Here is a 12,582-nt window from a genome sequence, read left to right on the forward strand (position 1 = left end):
TATATATATATATATACGTTATAAATTTACAAAATTAAAAAACAAGCTAATAAATATAAAAACTTAGAAAAACATTAAAAACAAATGGATAATATAAAAATAAAAATATTAATAAAAACTATAATAATATCTCAAAATAATACTGAGGCAGAGTGGTCAATATAATAAAACAAAAACGAATAAAAATGAGAAAAAGCAACATAATTACTAAAACGGGAACTAAAATTTAAATGAAAATAGATAATATAAAGATAAAAACGAATTCCAAATATTAATAAAAACTGCAATAGTATCTCAATGATACTAAAATAATACTGGGGCAGAGTGGTCAATATAATAAAACAAAAACTAATAAAAATAAGAAACAACAAAACTTTAGCTAAAATTGAAATGAATGTGGATGATATAACAATTATATGGTAATGTATGCACATAATGATGATAGCAGTCCTAACCATGAAAATACATAATTTATTGTTCTTGAAATTATACAGGATTCATATAGAACCTAATTAATTTCGTCAGAGTTTTTTTCTTTGTATTTTCGATTAGCATGCGTAGGCTGCTAAGCTAACATTCTGTCATTCCCTGTGAGTAGCATGCTAATCAGTTAGCCTGCTAGGCTAACACAACCAGTGGAAGTTTTAGTAATCAGAGCAAAATATTGAATTTCACGCTGTATTCAGAAATGCATATTGTAATATATATTCATAATCAATAATGATGTTCACTTGAAAAAGTGTATAGAAATATGTATTATAAAACAGAAAGATGCAAAATTACTTTCCATAACCGCCTCCAACAGAAAGATATGACACTTCTGAGTGGATTGCCTCTTTACTGGCCTCTTTTGGTTGGTCCTCTAGTTTTTCCCTGACTTTTCCCAGCAAGTGGATGTGATCTAATTTCTTTAACCTCTGTGTTTTGTTCACTCAACTGTAGGCGTGTCAGCACGGATTCGCCCAACACTTAGAACACCTTCTGTTCTATGGGGCAGACACCACTTCCCAGAATGCATCAGGAAACACTGCCCTCCACATATGTGCCCTTTACAACAAGGTAACCTGACAGAGTTTGACAGTAAAACACCAATACAGATGTGACACCAGTGCCTTTGACTTTCAAGGTGTAGTACGGTCTTATTTTATTATTTTATTGATTATTTGATTAGCTTTAATTTTAAACAATATAATTTTAATTAAATTTTTTTTTGTAATTTTATGTTCTTTCTGTGTAATTTTTCTTTCTTTTTTTTATAATATTATAATTTAGGTTTATTTTTAATTCAGTTTTAGTTTTACCTTCAGCTAAAACTTATTTCAGGTCATTTCAATATTTTGTTTTTGTGTGTCTAATATTTATATATATTTTATTTAATATTTATTTTATTTATTTTTTAGCTGTTTTCAGTTTTTCTGCAGGTCTTAAAAAATCTTAATTCGCCCTTCCACAAATGAAGGCCTTCGAAAGGTCTTAAATCAGAGCAGGAAGTCAGAAATGGATAAAGTCATGGCATTAAATGTTGCATGCACTGCAAATAATGAATATCTTCCTCAGTATTTTGGACTTGTTTTCCAATACAAATATCAAAATTACTTGAGGTGCGAAATGAAGATATGAAGCCTTGCTTTCTGAGAAATTGAACAAAATTAAGTGAGTTCATTTTTTCTGAGAAACTGAATAAAATTAATAAACATAAACATAAGAGTTTATGTTTAAAACAAGAACAAATATCTGTCAATAGGATATGAAAACTTGTTTTTCTCTTTGAATTAAGTAGATTTTTCTGAGCCCATTGGCAGATTTGTTCTTTTTTAATCATAAACTCAGTTCATTTTGACCAGTCTTCCAGAAAACAAGACTGCTTATCTTGATTTAAGAATCTCCTCTGTCCAATCAGGAGAGCTGCGCCCGGGTCCTTCTTTACCGAGGAGCCAATAAGGAGATAAAGAACAAACACGGTCAAACCCCTTTCCAGGTATCTGTGTGTTAATCATTCTAATCAAAATGACTTCTTATACATGCATGTGGGAGGTTTCACCACTGTACTAAACATAAAAGGCTGGCAAGACATAAAGACATTTACGTAGATAAATGTTTCCTAGAATTGCAAAGATTGTCCTCATATTAAAGACTGCATTGTTGCAAAGTATATAGCAATGCTGTGTTTGACAGGTCGCTGTGATGTCTGGCCATTTTGAACTTGGAGAAATCATCAAAAATCACAATAATGGAGATGTCGGTAAGTTTATATTTAAAATGTGCAAGAAGACAGAAAGAAATAAGCATACCATAGCTCTCCTCCAAAATCTAGCTTATGCAGGCTGTTCTTTAAAGGTGGGGTAAGCGATTTTTCAAAAACGCTTTAGAAAACTGATTCGGGCCGACTAGCAAAACAAACTTGTAGCCAATCAGCAGTAAGGGGCGTGTCTACTCATGATGTGGAGGAGAGAGCGTTCAGTGCTCACATTAGCGAGCCGAGCGACAGAAAGATAGAGATGGCGGATAAAAAACAAAGAGGAAAACGTCTGCGGAACAAAAGAAGGCAATAAGGCAAGAAGTAGGACCCGTGTAAATATCGGATCAGCTTTCCAGCACTGGAGAGAACTCAAGGAGCGGAAGGCCTGCGATCAGATGCCGAGGTTGCTTTGTTTCTTCTGGATAGGTGAGTAAAACTGTGTCTGCGCTGCAACAGCTAAAGTCTGTCTAGTACACTGGACGCGACAAAGCGATCGTTGAAAATCATTTGAAATTTGTGTCAATACGTCATGAATAGAACGCAGCAGCAGTTTTCTGTCGGGGATTTGTCGTGTCGTGAAGCGCCACATTCAGTGTAGACCATAGATATGTACTGTATATATATCTATGGTGTAGACAGCATCACTGATTATAATGAGTTCTATAGTATTTTGTCGCACCGCGCCACTCGCGTCCGGTGTAGACACGGTGTAACATTGGTTTTGCTTTGTTTCACAGAACTAATCATTGCCTGGGTTGCGTACGTATGTGTGGGGCGGAGCTATCAAAATAGGGGCGAGACCCTTTTGGGGTAGGGGCGTGTTAGTTTTGGTGATTTCAAATGTCAACATTGGCTACCAGAAATCACTTACCCCACCGTTAAGACATGATTTTGTTGCCTGCAAAGATGCCTTATTTTGGTCAAATTGGAAGGCAGAATCACACGCGTCCTTCATAGAGAAGCCAAAACCCATAATGCTTTGTGACAAGCTCAATGTGAAAAATTAAAGTACTGATAAACAGCTATTTCATCTAATTAAAATAGACCATTTTACTCAATATTTGTGTTTTTTTTATTTTTATGCTTATTAGAGTGTTGTATCATTAGCTTTGATACCAGTGTTGTTATTACCTGAAACTAAAACTATTAGTTTAAACATAATTATTTAAGTATAAAAAAATGATGAATCATTAATCAGCTGAAATAAAAAAAAATATATAAAATAATAAAATATCATAATAAAATAATAATAAATAATAAAAAAAAAAACTAAAATGAAATAAACGTAGGCACTAAAATTAAAAATAAAGGCAAAAGCTAATTCAAAATATTAACATACTATAAAAGTAAATAATACTAAAATAACACTATTAGGAACATGCTAAAGTCAAGCTCCATTTGAATCAATTCTCACATGCTTCATTATTTTCTACCTATGTAGAGCTTCCAAATCGCTTGCTTGTGAAGTTCCTTTGAAGGCAGCTGCCTAGGTAGACATCAAGGCAGCTCACTAGGTTCTGGAACAGAGCCCATCTCTATATGATCTCTTCTTCTCTAATCTTTTATTCTTTTCCCACCAGTTCCGTTTTTGGAAACCCCCAAATACGCTCCTCTCTTTATGGACGGTATGTTGAATCAAGCCATCATGGCTGGCCTTCAGCATCCTCACCCGCTGCTCCGCGCCAAGAGCGAGAACACGGTGACGACGCTCATGGACCCTGTAGTGCTGCCCGCCGCTGCCGCCAGCATGCCACCTGCTCAGGTAACCCTTCACCTCCTGCTGGCCATCAGGGGAACACGCCAGCACAGACATCAGTCGCCAAATCATTTGTTTTCTCTCATTTCAATCAGACTCAGCGCCGGGCCTCTTTCGCTTTGAGGAGCTCCAGCAGTCCCCGCGGAGCCCGAACCCGATCCCCGTCCCGAGGGAGAGAGGGAGGCGAGACGGAGGAAAAGCAGCACAAACAACGAGGGAGGCAGGGGTGAGTACAGATCCCTGGTGACCATTTTTGACCATTGTATATAAAGTGGTGATGTTTTTCAATATCAATATCAAATCCTGTAAAAGTTTCACAGGTTTTGTTGGTGCAGCAACACTAAAAAATAAAAGTCACTAAAAAAAAAAACAAGAAACCTGATGTATATAATTGAGTCTGAAATAATTCAGTGTTTTTTTTTAATCAGTAATTGTTTTAAACATGAACCATCTGAATAAACCAATTCACTAAATTAAATACATAAATGAATAGATTTAAAAATACATACATACATACATACATAGAAAAAAGCAAATGCATATGATAAAAAATCATTTAAAATAAAAATGTTAATGATTAAAATCAGCAAATAATAATAAAAATGAGATTGAAATGTGATTATATAAATAAATAATATAGCTAAAAGTACAGTAAAATACTAATGCTAATTACTTTCGCTAATTAAAGAAAAAATTATATAATGTAACAGAAACTAAATATTTTCCAAATTATATTTCACTATTACAATTTTTCTATAATTATATTATATTATATTGTATTGTATTGTATTATATTTTTCTTTTTTTTGAATTTATATATTTTTTTATTTACATTTTTTAGGTTGTTTTTGTGCTTTTGTCATTTTTATTAGTTTTTGTTTAGATTGAATTTATTTTTGTTTCAGTTTTAGTTCAGTTTTAGCTTTCATTTATTTACAGTTTTCATTTTCATTTAGTTTTGTTTAATTTTAATCTAATAATGATTTTTTTTATTTAATTCATCTTTATTTAAATGAGAGAATTAGACATTGTAGTGTTTCACATGAGCGAGAGCGAGACTTTCTAGGAAACTTATTTATCTATTATTGTAGCGCTTTGTCTCATTCCTGGAAAAGCTACAGTATTGTGGTTAACTTTAGAAGCGCTGCTAGGTTAGTTACTTACCGACGCTCTGTGTTGAACACACTGCAAATGATGACAAACGGCACAAATCTTTCTGACTGGGAAGAACAGTTCAGGCTGTGCTGCAAAATCAATCATCAGCCTCTCAGCAGGCCTAAAGCACAGCAAACCAGAGCAACTCCTGCAACCACGGGCTGCTTTTTAACCAAGCTCAAACCGATGGAAATGAGAATCACCATAGGGCATCATAAATTAATAAATGAATTTCCCAGGATGCCTCTGGGTTGTAATTACATTTGTTTTCTTTCAATTTACCCCGTCGTTTGATTTCAGTGCTGGGAAACGTTCCTTTGGTGAATAAACAATCTCAACCTGTCAGGAACTTTTCCGGGTCAAATTTCACCCCCCTAATTTTTAATTATTAAAAATTAATATAAAATAATTTAACAATAGTAAATTAAATCATTTAACAACACAAGTTCACAGTTGTCTGATGTTGGTTAATGGTCACATGACATGCAGGTAAGCAAATAAAAAAAGTGTTTTATCTTAATTGTTTTCATTTTAGAAGTATTTATTTTAATTTTACATTTTTATCATTTAATTTAATTTTAACCTTGAATTAATTTAATTTTAAAAAGCAAAGCAATATTTTTTTATACATTTTTAATCAACTGTAATATGCTATAGACAGCAAAAAAACATTGTATTATAATAATTAGAATCAGAATGAGATTTCTGAAAAAAAAAAAAAAAATATATATATATATATATATAGACATAGGTCTAAAAACAATCACCATTCAGAATAATTAAATAGTAATAATAATAACTATAAGTAAATTACTAAAAACTAAAATGTTTGGATGCATTAAGGTAATGAGAAGGTTAAATGTGCGTAATTGTCATGACCATTTTTAATGGCCCTAAAAATAGGTTTAATTTTTGGTTTTAATGATATTTTAAGCAAACCGTCATTATTTCTTTCTTTTTCTTTTGGGGCAAAATGTGACCTGGATGTTTTGTCTTGCGATTCATCATACTGCATTTTAGCTTATAGCGTTTGAGATGTTTCACTCAACATCAGCTGTTCAGTAGTGCGTGAACATCAGGGGGACGTTACAGGAAAACCAAAGAAATGCCATTGATTATATGGACAAATTTCAAGTGTAAATACACGTTTAGATCTTCTATCATTGTGGTGTTTTTATATGTTAAACTGTCAGCACTGGTTTCTGTTGCACTCTTATGGTACATTACAGAAGCTCTGACTCACTATTTTGCACGTCGTGATTTGCGCTGTTCGGCTTCTGGCCAAAGCTCCACTGCCACACTGAGTTAATTCTTACTCAGTGGCTTAGAAACAAACACTTTCTGCTGTGTAAAAGAATCAGTTATCATGCTAAAACATTCACTCTGTGGCATCTATACAGTAGTATATCTGACGTTTATTCAGACTAGGAGTGGATTCTTAAACTTTTGCTTTTCCGTTTGGTCCAGCCAGTCTTGAAATTTTGGTAGCATCCTTGAAATAATGATTTTGTATGAGGGTTTTGTCCCACGGTGTTCAATAATGGATGAGATCCAAATACTAAGGAGTTATTACAATCATATTCCTGCACCAAATCCTTGGAAACTTACCCTACTTAACAAAGCCAAGCCAACATTATTCATTGGTACTAATGCACAAAGTCACCCGCCTACACTATTTTTTATTACTTTGGATAGGATACAACTTTTTGCCTGCATGTTCACATTATTGTATTCTGTATTCCTCTGTCTGCCCCAGTGTTATTTTAGTATTATTTATATACAGTGGGTACGGAAAGTATTCAGACCCCCTTAAATTTTTCACTATTGACATTTTAAATGAGCTTTTATTCAATTTCATTTTAGTTTTAGTAATTGTTTATCAGTTATTGTTTTTTTTTTAAAATAAATATTTCTATATAGTTTTTATTCATTTTTATTTTAGTTTTAATTTTAATACTTTGAGTTTTTTATTTTAGGCTTGTTATATGTTTTGTTTATTTTTTATTAGTTTTTTATATTTCTATATAGCTTTATATCTATTTCAGTTTTACTTTTAGTTATTTTAGTGCTTTAGCTTACACATATTTATTTCAGTTAGTTGCCAAAGGCAATATTTCTAATTTTTGTTTAAGTATTTGTTTAAATATTTTAAAGTATGTTTACGTGTTTTTGTAATTTTTCATGTTTTTTTTTTATATATATATATTTCTGTATAGATGTAATTTATTTCAGTATTAGTTTTAGAAATTTTTGTAGAAATGTAAGATTGTTTTTTCATCTTCTGTGTAGCTTTAATTTATATTTCAATTTTAGTTTTAATTAATTTACTTCAGCTTAAACATATTTATTTCAAAACTTTCAAATTTTTGATCACTTTTGTAAAGTATAAGTTTGTGTTTTTGTAATTTTTAATAGTTTTTTTATACAGTATATTTCTGTATAGCCTTGATATATTAGTCTTTTATATTTCTATTTATCTTTAATTGATATTTATTTCAGTTGTAGATATTTTAGTACTTTAGCTTTAACATATTTATTTCAGTTAGTTGTCAAAGGCCATATTTCAAATTTTGGGATTTTTTTTTTTTTTTGTGTGTGTGTTCAAATTTGTAATGTTTTGTAATTTTTATTAGGTTTATATATATATATATATATATATATATATATATATATAATGTTTGTTGTCCTATATAGCTTTCTATTTGTTTTATGTAATATTTTCACAGTTTAGTTGTAATATTTTAGTATGCCAACTTAAACATAAATTAGAAGTGTTGCCTTGGCTATAATTGAAATGTTTGTTTTTTTAATCTAATATTTATTTTATTGTATTTCAGCTTTATTTTTCAATTACAGAAAAATATTTTTAATAGGTTTAGTTGTAGTTAACAGTAACAGCATTGGTTGCTCCGTGTGTTTTTGTGTGTTATAGAGGAGGTCAGAGGAAACGTCTCTACAGCGCCGTTCCGGGTCGCGTGTTTGTGGCGACGCGTTCTCGCTCCGCTCACGGTGAGCGCGAGATCAGCCTCAGCAAAGGGGACAAGGTTAAAGGTCAGAAGACTTCTCTTCAAGTCAGTATAAACATCTGAAAATTTAAGGTTTATTAAAGCTGTGTCAAACCCTCTCAGTGTTGAGTGTAGGTGAAGGGGGATTCTGGGAAGGAACAGTGAAGGGCAGAACAGGCTGGTTTCCTGCTGACTGTGTAGAAGAGGTGCTGCCCCAAACCCAGGAGCAGCACACAGGTACTGCATACAAATCACACCTCAGCTCTCTTTAATATCTCAGCGGTGTCTGTTAAGATGAAGTAGAAATAAATTAGCCTTTATTTAAGTCTTAACAGTGTCTCAAACAGTACTCCGGTTTGAAGAGGTGCTAATGTGTGGACAGTAAGAACTAAAACATTTATTTCATGAATTTGAACCCTTCTGTTGCTCAAAAAAATGTCCTATGATCCCTTACAGGGTTGTTACCTGTTGACAGCTCTTGGTGTAAATTCATATATCAGCAAATGTTTTCCTTTGGATTCTGGATAATTTTTGACAATAGAAGGAATCGGAAAAATAGCTGAGATATGAGTTGATATTTGAAGCATAACTGAGAAATCCAGCTCTCCTGATCTATGAAAGATAAACGCTAATGTTCTTCCTCTGTGCTTACCTGGCTATCTAAATGTGGACTTCTGTTCTACTTAAATTATGTTGTATGTAATAACTATCGACAAACCATAATCCTAAAACACAATGGTGGATTATTTCATTTCTTTATGAATCCTTTATGGGTCTTTTCTCTTTTTTTGAGGATGTCCCCAAGAGCTTTTCCCTGTGGTGATTTGCCTTCTCACATAATCTTCATGCGCACAGCACACGAATATGCAAAATCACATCAATTTGAATACATCACACTTCCACTTACACAGATATACACGCCTACATGTGCTAACAGTCAGAGTGTGTGTGTGTGTGTTTCAGAGAGCCGCAGTGAGAAGGCAAAGAGGAAACTGTTTCGTCATTACACAGTAGGAACGTACGATGGTCTTGAAGTGCCCAGGTGGGAACAGAAAGGATTCATTTGTTCAAATTTTTAATATTTAAATTTGAATTAAATAGACCTTTATCTGTCTATTTAATTGATATAATCTGTTCATTTGAAATGTTCTATATTTATTTTTTTAATGACAATTTTATATATATATATATATATATATATATATATATATATGTGTGTGTGTGTGTGTGTGTGTGTGTGTGCGCACACACACATATATTACACAATATAAATGTTTGGGGTTGATCAGTTTTTTTATGTTTTAAGGCTACATTTAATACAGTAATATTGTGAAATATTATTACAACTTAAAATAACTTTCCTATTTGAATCTATTGTAAAATGTAATTTATTTCTGTGATGCGCAGCTGTATTTTCAGCATCATTACTCCAGTCTTCAGTGTCACATGATCTTCAGAAATCATTCTAATATGCTGATCTGCTACTCAAGAAACATTTCTGATTATTATCAGTGTTTAAAACAGTTGTGTTGCTTCATATTTTTGTGGAAACTGTGATACATTTTATTTTTCAGGATTATTTGATGAATAGAAAGTTCGAAAGAAGAGAACTTATTTGAAACAGAAATACTTTCTAACGTTATAAATGTCACTTTAGATCATTTGCATGTGTCATCGCTGAATAAACGTGATGACTGAGACTATTTTTTGCTTTAACTTTTACACATGCTTCATAGCACCTCCTTCCAGCCTCAATTTAAGAGCTTAAAAAAGTACAGTGTGTGACAATGTCAAGATCTCTTCTGAAACTAAACTTCTGCTCAGGACATAAATCTAAGAATCAGGAGAACAAACATCTATATTTGCTTAGACTCTAATCTATATGCTGTTGGAGAGAAATTATATTAATGAGATCTCATTTGTGATTTTATATTTTCCTAAGGGATCAATTAAGCTTAGTAAGTCAACACATATATGTGACTAGTAGGCTAATGTAATCATGAAGACTGAAATTAATGTAAATATTGCTAATGATGTTGCCATAATTAACATGCTCTAGACTGCTGGAAATGTCAGAGACGCTAACTATCATCATAGAATGAGTAATAACTTTCAAAGTTTAACTCATGCTCTAAAGATGATGGGAATTAAATGCAGCAGAAGAGAAGTTGCTCCATGCTAGGTTAACATCTTTGGAGGAGATAGTTGGTCATTCAGTAATTGGTTCCTAATCCCTCAAAATATTATAGAATCCCTACAAGAGCAAACAGCCAACAATAGAGTGCAGTACGTCTGCAGAGCAGTGATAAGCGTCTTCGAGGTGCACCAGGGAACTTCTCCATTGTGAGTCTGGATTCTGACTGCTCTGTGGATAGAGATGCTCCCTATTGCGTTCATTAACAGGGAGAAAGGAACATTGTGGCTCTTTGGAATAATACAAAGGGAGGGAAGGACCATTTCTAATCCCGGGGAAGTGTTCCTGCAAGGGAAAGATGAAGTATTGATGTTGGCCTCTATTATACTGCTATGGAAAAAGATCTGAAGCCTTATCTGCCTGCCTGTATCTACTGAGGTCTTATGTAATAACGGAAAGTAGCTTTAAATGGGTCATGAACTGAGAAATCACATTTCCTTTTATCTTCTGACAAATAACAGGTCAATGTACTATAAAAACATCCTCTAAGTTTCAAAACTCAAAACTTTCTCGTTAGTTTAAAAACAGCTTTGATTGAAACCAAGCTCAGAAAATGACTCATTTTGGAATGTGTCACTTTATGATGTAATAGTGTGGCTAAGTATGAATTCTGCCCGCCTATAAAAACAGACCCTTCTGCAGAGAGGCTCAAAAACAGGATATAAAATAGCCTATTACTTCTAAATTATGTTTTTTTAATGTAAAATCACACTACCATTGTAAGTGAACCTCATAGAACATTATAAAATAATAATAAAAAAATGAAGTTCATGACCCCTTTAAAGATTCAATATGAAGTGGGATCTTGGAATAAAGACTCTCTATTTCAAGCACTGTAAGAGAACTAAATATACAGGAATGATAATTGTTCTTGACACTGTAACTAGTGGAATAATTACAGCGGTTTGTTGGTTTACTTCAATTAAGAATTATTATTTGGCAGTTAAACAGAAACTACAGACACAAAAATGATACAAAATAACTTTTACACTAGTGTTTTGGTAAGAATGGCAAGCCATTCACCCAAGCTATAAATGTCATGTTGCAGTCACATGAAACTGCAATGAAACTTTTTACTAGCGACTATCCAGGTTTACAACTATTAAGATTTTAGATTTATATTTTTAATATTCATATTATTTTTTATGCATCCCTCATTTTCTGCTTTCTTATTAGGGCTTGGTAAAAAAATATCGATATCTCGATATTAATCGATTCTCATTTTTACGGAACGATATCGATTCTTAAAGGGTTAGTTCACCCAAAAATGAAAATTAGCCCATAAATTAGTCACCCTCAAGTCATTCTAGGTGTATATGACTTTATTTTTTCAGACAAATCCAGTCGGAGGTATATTAAAAATTGTCTTTGATCTTTCAAGCTGTTTCATGGCACTCAGAGGGTGTTGCATGCGTTCGTCCAAAAGAAGTTAAATAAAAAGCACCCATCCATAAAAAAAAGTGTCTCACACGGCTCCGGGTGGTGAACAAAGGCCTTCTGTAGCGAATCGATGCGTTTTTGTAAGAAAAATATCCATATTAAAAACGTAATAATCACTTTAATCTAGCTTGCACTCACTGTTGTAAACTGAAGCAGCTCTGGGCTGATGACTGATAGATTATTCTATCCTGTTTTCAGTTATTGGATGGAATATTGAAGCACACCTCCCATCCAATATATCGCAATAAGCATTGTGCTTTGGTACTTTTAATATGAAACAAAGTCTCAGTCTGTCCATTGTATTGCAGTATTCAAACAATAAATGCCGTTTTGGCACTGTTTAATGTGGAGCGACAGATTGCTGTTGCGCAGCAGCGCGTAGCCAGTGTTGGGGAGTAACTAGTTACATGTAACGGCGTTACGTAATTTAATTACAAAATAAATGTAACTATAATCAGTTACAGTTACTAAGAAAAAATGTGTAATTAAATTACAGTTACTTAAGAAAATGTTAACGATTACAAAGGGGGTTAACATCTGAATATTTTCACACACATACAGATGTGATTTATTTCTTTCCCAAATTTCATTGCTTTAAAATATGAGACGCCAATGATTCAGGAGTTTAGGACACAGAATAGGACACATGCTTAACTGTTTTGTTTCCTATTTGGGTTTATATGCTTTATGTTTTAAGATTAACTGTTTTCTTCCTAGGCTTTGTTAGATGCCAGTGTTTCCTGTCATAGATATGCAAAGATTTGATTTCAAAAACAGTATCATAGCTATTAAA

General features: G+C 32.9%; 1 protein-coding gene across 1 annotated transcript in view; it reads left to right on the top strand.

Annotated features, from left to right (window-relative positions):
* LOC107677113 (SH3 and multiple ankyrin repeat domains protein 1-like) overlaps positions 1-12,582 on the top strand; it is a 57,254-nt gene that overhangs the window by 21,159 nt on the left and 23,513 nt on the right. Inside the window, exons 8-15 of the mRNA XM_016471909.1 lie at positions 943-1,059; positions 1,901-1,978; positions 2,176-2,242; positions 3,820-4,001; positions 4,091-4,221; positions 8,083-8,201; positions 8,279-8,392; positions 9,119-9,197. Of these exons, the coding sequence (XP_016327395.1) occupies positions 943-1,059; positions 1,901-1,978; positions 2,176-2,242; positions 3,820-4,001; positions 4,091-4,221; positions 8,083-8,201; positions 8,279-8,392; positions 9,119-9,197 (887 nt within the window). The remainder of the gene's footprint in view (positions 1-942; positions 1,060-1,900; positions 1,979-2,175; positions 2,243-3,819; positions 4,002-4,090; positions 4,222-8,082; positions 8,202-8,278; positions 8,393-9,118; positions 9,198-12,582) is intronic.

This window comes from Sinocyclocheilus anshuiensis, unplaced genomic scaffold, assembly GCF_001515605.1.
Source record: "Sinocyclocheilus anshuiensis isolate Anshui unplaced genomic scaffold, SAMN03320099.WGS_v1.1 scaffold392, whole genome shotgun sequence".
Classification (NCBI taxonomy): domain Eukaryota; kingdom Metazoa; phylum Chordata; class Actinopteri; order Cypriniformes; family Cyprinidae; genus Sinocyclocheilus; species Sinocyclocheilus anshuiensis.